The sequence below is a fragment of the Piliocolobus tephrosceles genome, chromosome 13 (assembly GCF_002776525.5).
Source record: "Piliocolobus tephrosceles isolate RC106 chromosome 13, ASM277652v3, whole genome shotgun sequence".
NCBI lineage: Eukaryota > Metazoa > Chordata > Mammalia > Primates > Cercopithecidae > Piliocolobus > Piliocolobus tephrosceles.
In genome coordinates, this window is record NC_045446.1 from 114670914 (window position 1) to 114688521 (window position 17608).

At 43.1% G+C, this 17608-nt stretch overlaps 1 protein-coding gene across 1 annotated transcript in view; it reads right to left on the reverse strand.

Annotated features, from left to right (window-relative positions):
- Positions 1–17608, reverse strand: part of FEZ1 (fasciculation and elongation protein zeta 1) — a 51483-nt gene that overhangs the window by 9927 nt on the left and 23948 nt on the right. Inside the window, exons 4-6 of the mRNA XM_023208564.1 lie at positions 8326–8412; positions 5329–5497; positions 639–910 (exon numbers count right to left, since the gene is read on the reverse strand). Coding sequence (XP_023064332.1) covers positions 639–910; positions 5329–5497; positions 8326–8412 — 528 coding nt within the window. The remainder of the gene's footprint in view (positions 1–638; positions 911–5328; positions 5498–8325; positions 8413–17608) is intronic.

Here is a 17608-nt window from a genome sequence, read left to right on the forward strand (position 1 = left end):
AAGAAGAAGAAGAAGAAGAAGAAGAAGAAGAAGAAGAAGAAGAAGAAGAAGAAGAAGAAGAAGAAGAAGAAGAAGAAGAAGAAGAAGAAGAAGAAGAAGAAGAAGAAGAAGAAGAAGAAGAAGAAGAAGAAGAAGAAGAAGAAGAAGAAGAAGAAGAAGAAGAAGAAGAAGAAGAAGAAGGAAGAAGAAGAAGAAGAAGAAGAAGAAGAAGAAGGAGGCATCAGGTCACTTTCAATCACTGAAACACCCTAGCACACCCTAAAGAGACCAGTCAGGACTGGAACCTGGGACACGAGGAGGGATTTGGACCCAGAGTTCCGAGGCCCACCTCAGGACTCCAAACACGAAATGCCCTCACCCCACTTTCTCTAAGGTCTTGCCTACAGAGAACATATGCCAAAATCAATTATTGCCTAATGTTTACAGGTTGTCCTCCCGGGTTAGACTGTGAGCCCTCTGGGGGAGTGGAGGAGACGGGTGATACCTTCCCCCTTTCTGACCCCCTGTGTGTCACAATGTGCTGCTCACCACCGCTGCTCAGTAAACATTGATGAGTCCCCTGCAGGGTTGGCAGGGCACTGACACGGGCAGGGTTCAAGGTTGGAAGCATCCAGTCTTCCGCCTGGTTGTTCACATACCTTGAGAGGCATCTGGTTTCCCTTCTCTATCCGGCTGCTCTGCAGGCTCAGCCCTTTCTCTTTCCGCCTCTTTTTCATCAGTTCTCGCTGCTCCTTCTGCTTGTTCTGAACCTCAATAAGCACCGTGATAAAGGAGTTCTTCACTTCCTTCTCAAACTCCAGCTCATCCCGGCGGGCCAGCTGCTGCACCAGCTCCTCCGAGAAGTCGCGGATGGCACCCTCCACCTGGTCCAGCAGCTCGGTCAGCTCAGATCCAGACATGTGCCTCAGCCCTGCAGAGGAAGACCGTCTCCCACGTAACACCTGCATCCACACCAGAGCTCGCTGGGGAGCTCCTGGGGCCACCACCAATCAAGATGGGACTGCCCCTCCGAGGATACCCCTTCCAAATCCTTAAAGACCTAAGAAAGACCTTTACAATTTAGGGGCACACCAGGAAGGTGGAGGCCTGTGTACTGACTGCAGAAAAGAACACCCCTCTCAGGAAAGAAAGGAGGAAGAAGAAACAGCCCACAAGGAAGTCTGTGGACTCTGTCCTCAAAAATGGGGATGGAGAGACAGATCCTTTGTTCCACTTGCCATCTGTCCCCGTAAGATTCCTTGTCTGAAATGGGTCAAGAATTGGGGACGGAAAAGTGATGGGATGGAGGTTTTTGTCATCCACACTGAAGAGCAATAGAGACGTTGGTGCTTATTCCCAAGAACTGATCAAGATACAGTGTACGGCAAAAAAAAAAAAAAAAAAGCTGATCCTCTGAGCCCTTCTTTACATCTCTAGTCCTGTGTCACAGCACATGCATTCAAAAATATGTGAAACCTGGAAGACTGGTGACATGCATGAAAAAATAAAGCCTAGCGGGTCAGCGTGCAGCAGTCGGCTGCTTTCAGAGGAAAGAAAAGGGAACCTGAGATCATGGGAAACAAATAACTTTAATTTTAAGAAGTCCCCTAAGCCTTCTTTCATTTAAAATAGATTTGGAGATTTTATTCCACATTTTTCGGTTTACATATTGTATATTTTCATAGTTGAGATTATACTTGTATACAGGTCTAAATCATGCTTTAAAACTTTGTACACCTTAGGCTGGGCACAGTGGCTTATGCCTGTAACCCCAGCACATTGGGAGGCTGAGATGGGCAGATCACCTGAGGTCAGGAGTTCGAAACCAGCCTGGCCAGCAGGTAAAACCTAGTAGAGGCAGGTAAAACCCTGCCTCTACTAAAATTACAAAATTAGCCAGGCATGGTGGTGCATGCCTATAATTCTAACTATTCGGGAGGGTAAGGCAGGAGAACAACTTGAACCTGGGAGGCAGAGGTTGCAGTGAGCAGAGATCATGCCACTGCACTCTAGCCTGGGCAATAAGAGCAAAACTCTGTCTTAAAATATTAATTAATTAATTAATTAATAATAAATAAATAAATAGCTTTATACACTTTAAGCATTTTCTGATTAAAAATTATTTTAAACATTAAAAAAAATTAAGGCCAGGTGCAGTGGTTCACACCCGTAATCCCAGCACTTTGAGAGGCTGAGGCAGGTGGGTCACCTGAGGCCAGGAGTTTGAGACCAGTCTGGCCAACATGGTGAAACTCTGTCTCTATTAAAATCAACATTGAAAAAATAAAATACACTTGGGAAACATCTTTTAAAATGTGTTTCCGTCTAATGGCATCTTTTCGCAGCAGGGGAGGAAGGATTGATTGATTTTTAATGTTTAATGTTTGTGGGTACATAGTGGGTGTATGTGTTTATGGGGTACATGAGGTGTTTTGATACAGACATGCAATGCATAGTAATCACATCATGGAGAATGGGGTATCTACTCCCTCAGGCATTTTTCCTTTATGTCACAATCCAATTATACTCTTTTAGTTATTTTTAAATGTACAACATCTAATGGTATCCTTCACTTTCACCTCAGAATCCATTTTCCTCTTCCTCTTTGTTTATGCTTCGCCTGGATATTTGCTGACTTGGTTGGGCTTTTCCCTTATTCTGCTCTTTGGAGCTGCCCTCTCCCCCTTCTGTTTTTTTGCCATTTCACTCTGCATTTCAGCTGTTTTCACAAGTCTTTTGCTGAACGCGTCTATCTTTGGGACCTTTGTGTGGCCGGGAAAGGCCTGACTGGGGCAGTCGGGAATGCAGCGAGGCAGCCAAGTCCAGTTCAGCACCAAGCAGACTCTCTGCCGGCCACCTCCTGCCACTGCTATTCAGAGCCAAAGTCTGACTTGCAGGATGCAGGCCTCCAGATTCTGCCTCTGCTTCGACCACTTCTAACCCGTGGTTGACCTTTCAACCCTGACCAACCCACCTTCTCCCTCCCTTGTTTCTAAGTTCCCATTTCCCCATGGGTGGATCTACTCCTAGGATGGGGCCCCTCCTGCAGCGGAGCATCGACACCCTACGGCTGATGAATTTTTTTGCCTTTGTTGTGTTACACTTTTTCATTTCATGCTTCATCCAGCCGTTTCTTGTGCACAATCATAATTACTATAAACCTGTGTCAGAGAGTTAAGAGGATGGCCTCTGGAGTTAACCTACCTGGCTTCAAATGTTGGCTTCACCCCTTATGACTTGTGTATGGTCTAAGCACAAATACAAATTTTAAATGAGAGGCTTGATTCTCCCTGTTGAAAATAAGGGAAGAGACTTTTCCTCTTCCCCATCTCCTTTTTCTTTCGGAATTTCTTCTACCTGTCCTTTTCAATCTCTCAAGGATTTAGATTAAATCTTTAAAATACATGCATGTTACCTTTATGTTAAATTATTGTCATGGCTAAATAAGCCTCTTGTTATTCTTGCAATTCAGGAGGGTTTCTTCAAGGACCTGGGGGTCACTGCTTTGAAATATAATCATCGGACTGGACGCAGTGGCTCACACCTGTAATCCCAGAACTTTGGGAGGCTGAGGCAGGTGGATCACAAGGTCAAGAGTTTGAGACCAGCTTGGCCAACATGGTGAAACCCTTTCTCTACTAAGAATACAAAAATTAGCCAGGCATAGTGGTGCATGCCTGTAATCCTAGCTACTCAGGAGGCTGAGGCAGGAGAGCTGCTTAAACCCAGGAGGCGGAGGTTGCGGTGAGCCGAGATTGCGCCACTATACTCCAGCCTGGGCAACAGAGCAAAACTCCGTCTCAAAAAAAAAAAAGAAAGAAAGAAAGAAAGAAAAGAGAAGGAAAAGAAATACAATCATCAAAGAATATAATGCTCAATCTCTCATTGTTCTGAGCAGAGGGGCCTAACTCCCTTCCGACTTCAAATCGCAAAACGTACTCAACGTAATGGGTTCCATTTATCTACTTTGCTACACAAGACCGAGACTGCTTTCTGTCTTTGCAATCTCTTTAGGGAGTTATCTGTGATGTGGCTCCCATCCTGGTTTAATGCTTACTCAATAATAAAATAGTTTTCTAGGCCAGGCGCATTGGCTCACACCTGTAATCCCAGCACTTTGGGAGGCCGAGGCAGGTGGATCACCTGAGGTCAGGAGTTTGAGACTAGCCTGGCCAACATAGAGAAACCCCATCTCTACTAAAAGTAAATTAGCTGGGTGTGGTGGTACATGCCTGTAATCCCAGCTACTCAGGAGGCTGAGGCAGGAGAATCACTTGAACCCAGGAGATGGAGGCTGCAGTGAGCTGAGATCACGCCACTGCGCTCCAGCCTGGGTGATTAGAGCTAGACTCTGTCTCTAAAAAATAAAAAAATAAATAAAAATAGTAATAAAATAGTTCTATTTATCATCTATCTTTGTGGAGAGGTTTTCTGCACACAAGGAGATCTCATTTCTAATCGTATCTGATCTAATCTCATTCTAACAGTGGCCTTGGACAAGTCATGTAACTTCTGAAAGACTCAGTTAACTTGATCCTAATGGGGTTGGTGTGAAGATGAAATGAGATTAGGCATAGAAAGTCTTAGAATAAGGCCAGGCACAGTGGCTCACGCTTGTAATCCCAGAACTTTGGGAGGCTGAGGCAGGCAGATCACTTGAGGCCAGGAGTTTGAGACCAGCCTGGCCAACATGGCAAAACCTCCTCTCTACAAAAATATAAAACTTAGCAAGGTGTGGTGGCACGTGCCTGTAGTCCCAGCTACTCAGGAGGCTGAGGCTTGAGAATCACTTCAACCTGGAAGGTGGAGGCTGCAGTGAGCTAAGACCATGCCACTGCACTCCAGCCTGGGTAACAAAGAAAGAAAGAAAGAAAGAAAGAAAAAAAAGAGAGAAGGGAGGGAGGGAGGGAGGAAGGAAGGAAGGAAGGAAGGAAGGAAGGAAAGAAGGAAGGAAGAAGGAGGGAAGGAAGTCTTAGAATAAGTTCTGGCACGTAGAAAGCACTTCAAAAATATGAGCTGTTATTACCCTTTTTTTCATTGATTTTATGGTAGCATCATTCATTGCTTTTACATAGTAGTTCAGATTTCTTCTGCTTATTCTGCCTTAGTCTTTGGTTAGTTTTAACATTTAAATTTTGCTCGACTACCTTATTTTTTTCTCAAAAATGCAAACTTCTCTCCTGATGTAAGAAAGAAAGTAAGAAAGGTATTGCTGACTGCCTAGATCTGCAAGGCTCTGCTCTGAGGCAGTGATCAGGGTTCTATTAGCCGTGTACAAAGCACACAGCCCAGAGCCTGGCCCCGAGCAGGTGTTTCCTCCTCGGCCAGCCCAGCACCCAGGGCCCTCACCTTCATAGGACCAGTTGTTGTTGAAGGTCTGTGTCAATGCCTGCATCTCCTGCAGGAGAACCGAGTCTGCCTGGGAGGAGGTTTCTCCTCCATCCTCTTCTTCCAGAACCTCCTCTTCTTCCTCAGGGTCTGGGGAGTTCTGCATCATCTCCTCAATCTCCTCAATTACCTGAAGAAGGTACATGAGAGAGTGCTAACTCTGTTCTCTGCTAGAGGGGCATTCTGGCTTGAATTTTGATCAGTTAAGGATGTTTCTAATTAGCTATCTGAAAATTTCTAAAGCAATATCGTTTTGAAATAAATACTGAATAATAAAAATAGTTCCAACCAAAGGCTTGCATACACTCTTTCTTTAATGTAAAGCACTCTTTAATGTAAAACCTCTTCCAAGAGCTCCATTTAGATAAATGATTTATTGGAAATAAGCTACTCTTTCAGGAAGCAAGGCAGAGCTGCCTGGAAGGGAACATTTACTTCAATTTGCTGAGCTCTTTATTTCGAAGTGGGAAAACATTTCATTCACCCAACTTTAACACAAAACCCAGTCCATTAATTGTCATAATACATGTGACTGGAAAAAACGGTGTGCTTCTAGAACAACACAAAATGGGGAGGAAAACAGCTATTTCTCCAGAATTCACCTAGACAAGAACTGAAGCTGCCCAGCAACAAATGAAAATAGAGATAATGAAATAATAGAAGGATAGGTAGAGTCTAGAGAGCAGCAAATAGATAAGAATCCCAGCTCTAATCTAGACTATTGACAGGAGCCAGCTCCCGTAAGTGGAGGGAAAATTAAATATCTGCCAAAAGGAACAAGAGTGAATTACTAGCTGGGCATGGTGGCTCCTGCCTGTAATCCCAGCACTTTGGGAGACCGAGGCAGGTGGATCACTTGAGCTCAGGAGTTCAAGACCAGCCTGAGCAACATGGGGAGACACCATCTCTGCAAAAAAACAGAAACATTAACCAGTTGTGGTGACGTGTGTCTGTAGTCCACGCTACTTGGGAGGCTGAGCTGGGAGGCTGGCTTGAGCCCAGGAGGCGGAGGTTGCAGTGAACTAAGATCGGTCCACTGGACTCCAGCCTGGGCAACAGAGCCAGATCCTGTTTCCAAAAAAAAAAAGAGTGAATTACTTTGTACATTAATTATTTACAAATAAAGAAGACTGCTGCTGAAAGCAGGTCTTTAGATGAGTTTTGTCACAACCTTCACCTTTGTCTGTTCTCCATGGATGGACTAAATCTCCGAGGCCAGCACCATAGTCTTTGAGGCAGTTTCTTCACAGTGGGCTGGACCAAAGGTAAGGGGCTTTGGGATCTCCTCCTTTAGAATAATTTCCATTCTTATTCCCAAACCTATTCACCTCTACTCACAAACTTAGGAGATAGCCAGTCTTTGACTACTGAAAGCCATTTCACAGAATGCAACCAAATGACACAAATCCCTGTCAGGATCTTATGGCTGAATGTCCCTTTCTCTAAGAGTAGTTATAATTGAGTTTGTATCATTGAATTGTAGTTCCTCCTACAAGTCACAAGAATAGCTATTAGCCCCTATTTTAAAAAATCTGGTTCTCTTTAGTCTCCTAATCCTCACCCGTTTCAATTTCCACCTTTTTATCACAGATATGAAAAAGCACCTTTGTTGCTAAAAAGCAGTTTCTGGCACTGAAGGCTCCCAGTCTTTCTTTTGCAGAAAGACTTTGTGGAAACTCGTGTAGTGTTTAGCTCAAAATAAGCACCCATAAATATTTGTTGACTAAAACATTGAATAAGGAATCCGGAAACTGAACATTATCCTCTCTAAGTAATAAATTATTAAAGCTATGATGATCTCCATTGAATGCGAAGCACTCTATCTTTTTTCACAAAGCCAAAGTGGCTCTAAGACTCCTTTTGGAAGGCTCAAAATTTTGAGTGTTCTATGAAATGTAAGAAAATATCCATCACACAAAAGCCTCATCTGTCACTTCTCTTTTTGGAAAAACAGGTGTTTGGGACCCTTATTGAAGCGTCTTGACTCCAAGTACAATGAATTGCAATAAGAAGGCTTGGCAGGAATCCAAGCTACTAAACACTACGCCTGTCTCTGGCTACTATCAGAGACTGACCCCAACTATCCCAAGTGTCAAGAATGACATTCATGTTCACTGCAGGTGGGCAACCTGCAGAAAGAGAAGGAAAGAGAAAGGCAGAAAGAGGAAGGAAATGCCTTATCAAAAATACTCTGAGTTGGACAGGCACCGTGGCTCATGCCTGTAATCCCAGCACTTTGGGAGGCCAAGGCGGGTGGATTGCTTGAGTCCAGGAGTTTGAGACCAGCCTGGGCAGCATGGTGAAACCTCATCTCCACTAAAAGTACAAAAACTTAGCTGGGCATAGTGGTGCATGCCTGTAGTCCCAGCTACTCAGGGGCCTGAGGTGGGAGCATCGCTTGACCAGGGAGGTTGAGGCTGCAGTGAACCCTGATTGTGCCACTGCACTCCCACCTAGGTGACAGGGTGACACCCTGTCTCAAAATGAAAAAAAAAAAAAAGCCAGGCATGGTGGCTCGTGCCTGTAATCCCAGCACTTTGGGAGGCTGAGGCAGGTAGATCACTTGAGGTTAGGAGTTTGCAACCAGCCCGGCCAACATGGTGAAACTACATGTCTCCAAAAAAAATGTATAAAAATTAGCCAGGCATGGTCATGCATGCCTGTAGCCCCAGCTACTTGGGAGGCTGAGGCAGGAGAATCACTTAAACCCGGAGGCAGAGGTTGCAGTGAGCCAAGATCACGCGACTGCACTCTGCCTGGGTGACAGAGCAAGACTCTGTCTCAAAAAAATATATATAAAGAAAAAAAGAAACAAAAAATACTCTGAGCCATCAGCACAGGCATCACATGACCACATATCTTTCTTCTGCCTTAAATGGATGTAGCAAGTGTGTTCTCTTGAACTTTTTCTCCATTAAAAGAACGAAAGGTCCCAATAATCTGGAGAGATACTCATACCTGATCTGCTGTGAGCAGAGGCTCCTCGTTGATACCAGAATCATTCTCACTCTTCTCATTGAACTCTTCCTCTTCTTTCTCATGGATCTGGAGAGGAGGTGGGGAGATGGAATTCTGGGTGACCGTCAGCAGAAGTGGGATTGCCTCTAGTCTCAAGAATGGATGATACTGACGGGGAGGCCACTCCAGCCAGCTGCTGTCTAAACAGTAGAGCTGAAGAGGTGTCCAGAGTTTCATCCAATTCCAAACATATCTTTGCCCCATCACTGACTCCAGCATGCTGCACTGAATACAACTTGGCAGGAAAAGATGATAGGGGAGTGGCCAGCACCATTCTGACTCGGAGGGAACAGCACTGTTTTTTAACCCAAAGACGGGTCATCCTGGGGTGAACAAGGCTCCTTCTCCAAGTAAGTGACACTGCAACAAACTGCAGCAAAGGTGCCCTGATATTGTTAAGGAGTTCCAACCTGGGGGTTTGTTTCCAGATTTCGTGTTACTAGGCATTTTAAGGAATAGGTTGTTCTAGTCCAAATAATGATGACTTTCAGAATTTGATGAAATGCCATCCTGTTACTGGAATCCAGGTGTGATGTCATAGCTGATGGCAGATGTAAGAAATCTACATGGGACATGCCACTGAATAACCTGACCGCATGAACTAAACAACAACAAAACTATGAAAGAGAAACCCATTTATCTCATTTGCCCTGTGTCTCTATAATTCCATAATCCCAAGTAAGATTCTCAAAGTTCACAGCCATCAGAATTCTAGATATTTAAATCTAACAAGATAGTCAAAGCATATCTGGCTCAACTGACCATATCCCAAACTGCCATAGTCTGGCACTTATATTTGTCCCACAGAAAAATTAATCCCTGAACACCTCACAAGCTGTATGTCTAGAAGTCTGATTTGAATGTCATCCAAGGGGGAGGCAGGAGGTGTCTCTAGGAAATCTCTCTGCTGAGTCACCTCTCATCCAGGAATGAATCCTCCTTTCACTCCAGTAGCTGGCACACTGACTGGCCCCTTCCCTGGGGCTTGTATTCTGTCTTTTCTAACAGGAAACAGCCCAGCGCCAATCCAAGCAATCATGTCAGAGGTAGTCTATCCTCAGAAACTTCTCCCGTCTTCTGTGAGCTCTGCCTTGGCAGACATCCCAAACAGAGCACATCACCTTTTATCTCCATTTGCTTAAAACCAGGCTATGTCATTTAAAAAGAAAAAAAAAAAGCAAATATATCTTAAATGCCACCCGTGCTCAACCTAGATATGGGGTAGGACAGGGAGGTAATGGAATCATCTGAAGGGTCCGTGTACCAGATGGTGACATCTATTTCTGCTGTCAAACCCATATGCTCCTCTCTCTGCCAAGTCCACCACCTGTGGTAGCCTCGTGGTTTCTACCGCTCCCCACTATGCAGAACAAAACTCCTGGAGCTACACTTTGTTCACAACTACACTCATGTGGAAGAACCTTCTTCAGGCCAGAAAGTCCTGCAGTAGAAGTTAGCCCAAAATTAAGAGAACAAAGATACATTTTTTCCTCCAGATCAAAATTAGGGGAGAAAAAGGAAGAAATTTATCAATATGTTCCAAGCCCAAGTTAGTGTGAGCCCAAGTTAGGCTCATCCTGGGAAACAGGTTTATTTTTTATAAGCATCTAACAGCAACTGTTAGTCTATAATCAGGAATTGGCAGGGGGTAAGGGGTGGTGGGCACTAAGTCTATATAAAAATGTCATGTTTACATTTTCTGAAATGTGGCTGATTTTAGTGGGTTTAAATCCCTGACTGTTAATATTGCTTCTTTCAACTACACCATCTCCTCCTTCCCCAAGGTCCTCACTCCCTGGGGAGTTCCAGGAAGAAAGCAGGGAGGAAGCTTCTAGGGATAGATCCTTCTTGCTGCTCAAATGCTAATAAGCCTGGGCTGTGGCCGGAATGATGCACTGGTAGAGCTTCCCTCCCCTCCCCGTCTCAGACACAAAGCCTCCAGGTCTGAATTGTCAGGCTTGGGAAAACAGAGATGGGAAAATCAATTATAAGCTTATGAAAGGTACTGTGAGTTCCTACTATTATGGGAACCATGCTCATCCCTTGTTTTCTTATTTCTCAGAAGTCTGCCACTAAAAAATAAAATAAAAGGAGAGGCATACACAAAATACTGCCAAGAAAACCCTGGCTCCTTCCCTCTATGTGTAGATTACACCCTAATCCTTGGGCTTCCCCACGTCCATCGTGCCCCAGCCTCTTCTCCTCCCTCTCCAGTGTTTGATTCTGATCCTCTCACCCTTCCCACCCTCCCTAGATCTGGTTCCCACATTTTCTGTCCATCCTGCTAGACTTTGCTCTGTTCCAACAGCATCCATCACTTCTACACAAGCCCTCGCCTCTTTACAGGCACTGTTTACAGACTCCCTCCCTCCCCTCCTTGACCAGGACAGTATCCTGTGCACAGGGTGGAGAGCTGGAGGGGAAACAACGAAAGGGGGACAAAGAAAGGTTTTTGAAAACTGACAGCCCTTGTGCACATAAATACTGTTGATCCTAGCATAAGACACAGACATAGAAATTGTGGTCAAGAGTTCCTTTAGTCCCTTGTGTGGCAGTGGGGAAGCTACCTGTCAAAAATAACTTCAGACCAGGTCATTTGGGGTTGAATTTCTTTGTCAGCTAAAACTGCTAGTTGTTACCAGGTGTGGTGGCTCACACCTATAATCCCAGCACTTTGGGAGGCCGAGATGAGAGGATTGCTTGAGTCCAGGAGTTCGAGACCAACCTGGGCAACATGGCGAGACTCCATCTCTACAAAAAATAGAAAAATTAGGCATGAGGGCACACCTGTAGTCCCAACTACTCAGGAGGCTGAGGTGGGAGGATCAGTTGAGCCATGGAGATGGAGACTCGCCATGATTATGCCACTGCACTCCAGCCTGGATGACAAAGTGAGATCCTGCCAAAAAAAAAAAAAAAACTTGCTAGCTGTTTGGATACTATTGAAGTGAACTATGCTTTTCCAAGAAAAGTCATTCTTCCAAATGACTTCTTCCCAGAATTGAGAAGATTTGAATCCAGAAAGGGGTCTGGCCATACCATTCAGCAAGCTGTTTCTTCCTCCTGCTTTTGGTAAGAGTGTGCCTCTAGGACTATAACATGAAAGCTTAAAACTTGAAAAGGAATGCAGAGAACCTTCCCTGAGGCCTATAACATTGCTAAATCTTGCTGCACAGTAAAGTGTTCTGAATGAAAATTAAAATTATGTGGAGTCCTTGATTCCAATAATGACTATTTTTTTTTTTTTTTTTTTTTTTTTTTTTTTGAGACGGAGTCTCGCTCTGTCACCCAGCCTGGAGTGCAGTGGCCAGATCTCAGCTCACTGCAAGCTCCGCCTCCCGGGTTTACACCATTCTCCTGCCTCAGCCTCCCAAGTAGCTGGGACTACAGGCGCCCGCCACCTCGCCCGGCTAGTTTTTTTGTATTTTTTAGTAGAGACGGAGTTTCACCGGGTTAGCCAGGATGGTCTCGATCTCCTGACCTCGTGATCCGCCTGTCTCGGCCTCCCAAAGTGCCGGGATTACAGGCTTGAGCCACCGCGCCTGGCCCAATAATGACTATTAACCGGTGTATTTTATTAAAGTGTTTCAAATGACCCCATTCATAGAAAAGGTAATTTTTACAGCACATTTAGCCCTTTTCATAATATTTTCCTCCCCTTACCACTATTGTTTGACATGAGTGGTTGCCCCCCGACAAAAATTAAGAGAACAAAGATACATTTTTACCTTCAGACAAAAAGCAAAAAAAAAAAAAAAAAAAAGAAAGAAATTCACCACAAATTGTCCCCCTTTTTTTTTTAGACACAGGGTCTTACTCTGTCACACAAGCTGGAATGCAGTGGCACAATCATGGCTCACTGCAGCCTCGAACTCCTTGGCTCGAGTGATCCTCCTGCCTCAGCCTCCCAAATAGCTGAGACTATAGGCAGGTGCCACAACACCTGACTAAGATTTTTTTTTGTTTTAAATTTTTTTAGAGATAGGGATCTCACTGTGTTGCCCAGGATGGTCTCAAACTCCTGGCCTCAAGCAATCCTCCCACCTCAGCCTCCCGAGTGGGATTACAGGTGTGAGCCACTATGCCTGGTAACTATGTCCCTTTTATGCTTATGAACAACCAGGAAACGTCTGCGTGGATTAAGTCAATGGCTGTGCATTCCCATAGCGAGATGCACCAGGGCATGCAGCCAACACATATTTGTTGAAAGAATTAATGAACAATTGAAAAAGAGAGGACTGAGAGCAGTACTATCATCTAGATTCAGTCCACTTCCACAGGTAACTTAGCTATTTAGTCACCTGGAAAAGAGGAAGACATGACTGGGTATGGTGTCTCATGCCTGTAATCCCAGCAATTTGGGAGGCCAGGGTGGGAGGGTCACTTGAGCCCAGCCTGGGCAACATAGTGAAACTCTGTCTCTACAAAAAAATGAACAAAATTAGCCAGGCATGGTGGTGCACACCTGTAGTCCCAGCTACTCAGGAGACTGAGGTGGGAAGATTGCTTGAGCCAGGGAGGTGGAGGCTGCGGTGAGCCATGACTGTTGCCACTGTACTGTAGCCTGGTTGACATAGTGAGATCCTGTCTCAAAAATATGAAAGACATAATTCACTGTCCTGGACTTCCAATTTCCTCTTATCCAGACAACCACTGTCTGCTATCAAATAAAGGTTATAAGGTAAAAGGAGACTGTGTTTTACATCACAGTAACAGAATAGATTGATAAATTGAAAGCCCCAATAAAAGTGGTAAGTTGTGAGAAAAATAATAATGACTCCTACAGACTTATTAACTCAAGCAAATTATTTTGACGTAAAAATGTAAATGTACATTTATTTATTCACCAAGTGCCTAGTGTAGGACCAAGCTTACAATGAAACTCTGAGGAGATTTCCACAGTCTCTCTTGCATCATCCACATAATAACTTCTTTTTTTTTAAACAGTCTCACAAAATCACCCAGACTGGAGTCCAATGACATGATCAAAGTCCACCGCAACCTCCAAGTCCTGGGCTCAGGCAGGTCTTCCATCTCAGCCTCCCAAGACCACAGGTGCACACCACCACTCATGGCAAACTTTTTCTTTTTTTTTGTAAAGAGTGAGTCCAGTACTCTCTCTTTATCTTTACCCAGGCTGGCTTCTAACTCCTAGGCTCAAGTGATCTTCCTACTTCAGCCTCCCAAAGTGCTGTGATTACAGGTGTGAGCCACCACGCCCAGTCCATAACATAATTTTTAAAATGATTTCCTGTTTCCATTTCTTTATAGTAGAAGGTGGGTACACAGGAGATTGGGCACACATTTATCAGCCCTTCCTCCTCAAACCCTACTAAAATGAGAGTCAAGGGATCAAAAAAGAATAACCCAAAAGGGATAAAGTGAACAGGAGAAAAGACAACAGCAAGAGAAATGCCAGAAAACAGATGCCGGCCCAGCAGGCTCAGCAAGGTTAAACTTGGTGAGAGGAGGCTGCCCAAGGTAAAGGGCGTCACACTGCAGATGCTGAATGGCTTAGGAATTGCAGACCCTGAGGGGCAGCAAGGTGGGGCTACATAAGGAAGATTCGCTGGTATCCTTCATAAGAATAGTGAGACCCAAGTGTCTTCTTCCAACCCAGATAGGAAGGGAACTGACTCCTCTCAGCTCAAAAGGACTATAGACTTCAGTCTGAGCAGGTTGAACTAGAGCCTCTGGACTCAGAGCACCAGGCCACCTCAAAGTGAGGGTGAGGGTTCTTACCAAAAACAGAGAGAGGATGTAAGATTCTACAGACCGACTCACCAGACAGACCCCTGGCCTCCTTCCCTGATTAGGCTCCAAGGACACTGGCAGTTGGTTTATTCTGTCCATCAAGCCATTGGAGGACACCTCTCTACGGATACTATAAGTCTCCAAATACATGCCAACTGTCAAGATCTCCGAACAAGATGCATAGGTCCTTACTGGCACTGTGATCCAGCAGGAAACAAGCCCTGACCCCATAGCCTTCTAGGGCCTCACTTTTTTTTTTTCAAGGGTTTCGCTCTGACACCTAGGCTGAAGGGGAGTGGCTCAATCTCAGCTCACTGCAACCTCTTCCTCCAGGGCTCAAGCCATCCTCCCACCTCAGTCTCCTGAGTAGTTGGGACTACTGGCGCATGCCACCATGCCCAGCTAATTTTTGTAATTTTTGTAGAGATGAGGAACTTGCCATGTTTCCTAGGCTGGATTCAAACTCCTGAGCTCAAGCAATCCACTGGCCTTGGCCTCCTAAAATGTTGAGATTATAGGCGTGAGCTATCACCAGCCACTGTTTTTTAAAAAATTAATATTTTTAGAGACAGGGGCTTGCTCTGTTGCCCAGGCTGGTGTGCAATGGTGTAAACATAGCTCACTGTAGCCTCAAACCCCTAAGCTCAAGCAATTCTCTAGCCTTAGCCTTCCAAGTAGCTGGGATTACAGGTGCATGCCACCAGGCCCAGCTAACGCTTTTTTTTTTTTTTTTTACTTTTTGTAGAGACAGGGTCTCACTGTGTTGGCCAGGCTGGTCTTGAAAATCCTGGCCTCAAGTAATCCTCCTGCCTAGGCCTCCCAAGTAGTTGGGACTATAAGTGTACTCCATTCACCATGCCTGGCTACCTTTTTGAATTTTTTTTTTTTTTTTTTTTTTTTTGATAGAGTTGTAGAGATGGGGCTGGTCACAAACTCCTAGGCTCAAGGGATCCTCCCACCTTGTCCTCCCAAAGTGCTGGGATTATAGGTGTCAGCCACCATGCCTGACCATAAGGCCTCACTTTTAAATATGAAAAGATGCTCAAGGATTGCCAGACATTTGAAAATAACCCCCAACATGAAAGACAAAAATGTATAGAGGAGGGAAATCAAAAGCAACAGAGAGAGCAGAAGAAACCTCTTCTAAGAAACTGCTATGCTTGCCTTCAGAAGGATAACAGAACACCTTTCTTCCTCAAAACGTGTTCTATTTATCAGAATTAATTTAAAAACTACGAAGATGTAGACTTACTAAGACCAGAAAAAAGAAAAAAAACACAAATTTTGTAAAAACTGGAAAGGGCTCTTAGAAATTAAAGGTATGATAGAAAATTTAGACTTTTCCACTGAGCTGAAGGCTGAGAAAGTTCCCTGGAGGGTGAAACAAAATAAGCAGATAGAATATGAGAGGAGAAAAATATTCAGAAGATCAGCTTCAGAAGTCCAATACTTGAATAAAAGGAATTCTAGAAAGCAAAAACAGAAGAGATGGCCCCTTTCAGCCATGACAGAGTAACTAGTATTGGACTTACCCCTCCTACCATAAACAACTACAATCTGGACAAAATCTATGAGCCAATTGTTTTCAGGCACTGGACACAGGCAGTGCAAGGCTGTGGTCCTTGAAAGAAGGGAAAAACATGAAATAAATGAAATAAATAAATGAAAGCTGAAGGAATCTGTCACCTGTGGCTCTACACTACAAGACACACTATAAAAAGTATTTTGGGTTGAAAGGAAATGATAAATCAGGATCTTCAGGAAAAAATAAGGAACACCAGAAATGATAAATATGTAGGTAAATATTTTTAAAGAATCTTTGTTTTCCTTCTTCTGTTTTCTTAAAAGACAACTAACTGTCTAAAGCAAAACTAATAACTTTGTGTTGTGGAGTATATAATGTAGATTGAAATAAATACATGACAATTATAGCACAAAAGATGGGAGGAATAGACTTTATACTATGACAAGTGTTTTACATTTTATGTAAAGTGGCACAATATTAATTCTAAATGGACTATGATAACTTAATAATGTATAGTGTAATCCCTAGAGAAACCACTAAAAAAATAATACGATGAGGTATAGATACAAATCCAAGAGAAGACATAAGATGGAAAGCCAAAGAATATTTGATTAACCCAAAAGCAGGCAAAAAAAGGTGGAACAGAGGAACAACAAAACAGAAACAAAACTAGATGGGACAATCAGAAATGAAGACAATACGCTTCAACACAAATTATCAATAATATGTCAAATGTCAGTGGACTATACACTATGCAAATAAACTAAACACAATAATCAAGAAGCATAAATTGTCAGACTGAATATAAAAACAAGATCCAACTATATGCTACCTGCAAAAACGCACTCTAAATAAAAAGACAGAGACAGGCAGAAACTAAAAGGATTGAGATAGATACACACACACACACACACACACACACACACACTTTGCAAACAGTATGCATAAGAAAGCTTAAGTGGCTACATTCATATCAGACAAAGTAGGTTTTAAGATAAGTATTACAGAGAAAGAATGACATTTCATAATGATAAAAGGATCAACTAATCAGGGAGATGTACTCAGAGCTTCAAAATATATAAACAATAATCAACAGAACTAAAGAAATAGAAATAAATGCACAATAATGGTTGGAGATTTTAATAAACCTTTCTCATTAGTTGACAGAATAAACAGACAAAAAACATCATTTGGAACACAGAGGAATTCAACAATACTATCAACCAAGTTAACCTAGTTGACATTTATAGCACATTACAACCAACAATTGCAGAATGCGCATCATTTCCAATGGCACATATTACATTCACTAAGATGTACCATGTACTGAACCCTAAATCAGTCTTAACATATTTTAAAAGATTTAAGTCATACAAAGTATGTTCTCTGACAAAATTAAATTAGAAATCAATTTTTAACAAGATAGCTATAAAACCTCCCAAGCACTTTGAAATTAAGCAGCAAACTTCCAAATAACCTATGGGTTAAGGAAGAAATTGCAAGAAAAAATTAGAAACTATGTTTTTAATTGAATGATGAAAACCTACCCAATCAAAATATGTAGAATTCAGCTAAAACAGTGCTTAAAGGGAATTTTATAGCTTTAAGATTGTTTTAAGTTTAAAATAGAACCAAATTTCCTTCCTTAGGAAGCTAAAAAAACTGAAGGGCAAATTAAACTCCTGCTAAGTAACAGGAAGGAAATAATAAAGCTAAGAGAGAGAATCAATAATCTAAAAAGTTAACAAACAAAAAAGGCAATCAAAGAAATCAAAAGTGGTTCTCTGAAAAGATGAATAAAGGTGATAATCCCACAGACCAGCTGACAAGAGAGAGTGAGAGAGGGATGGAGAGAGAACACAAATTAACAATGTCAGGAATAGAAAAGGGAACATCACTATAAATCTTATAGACATTTTCAATAACAAAACAAAATTATAAACA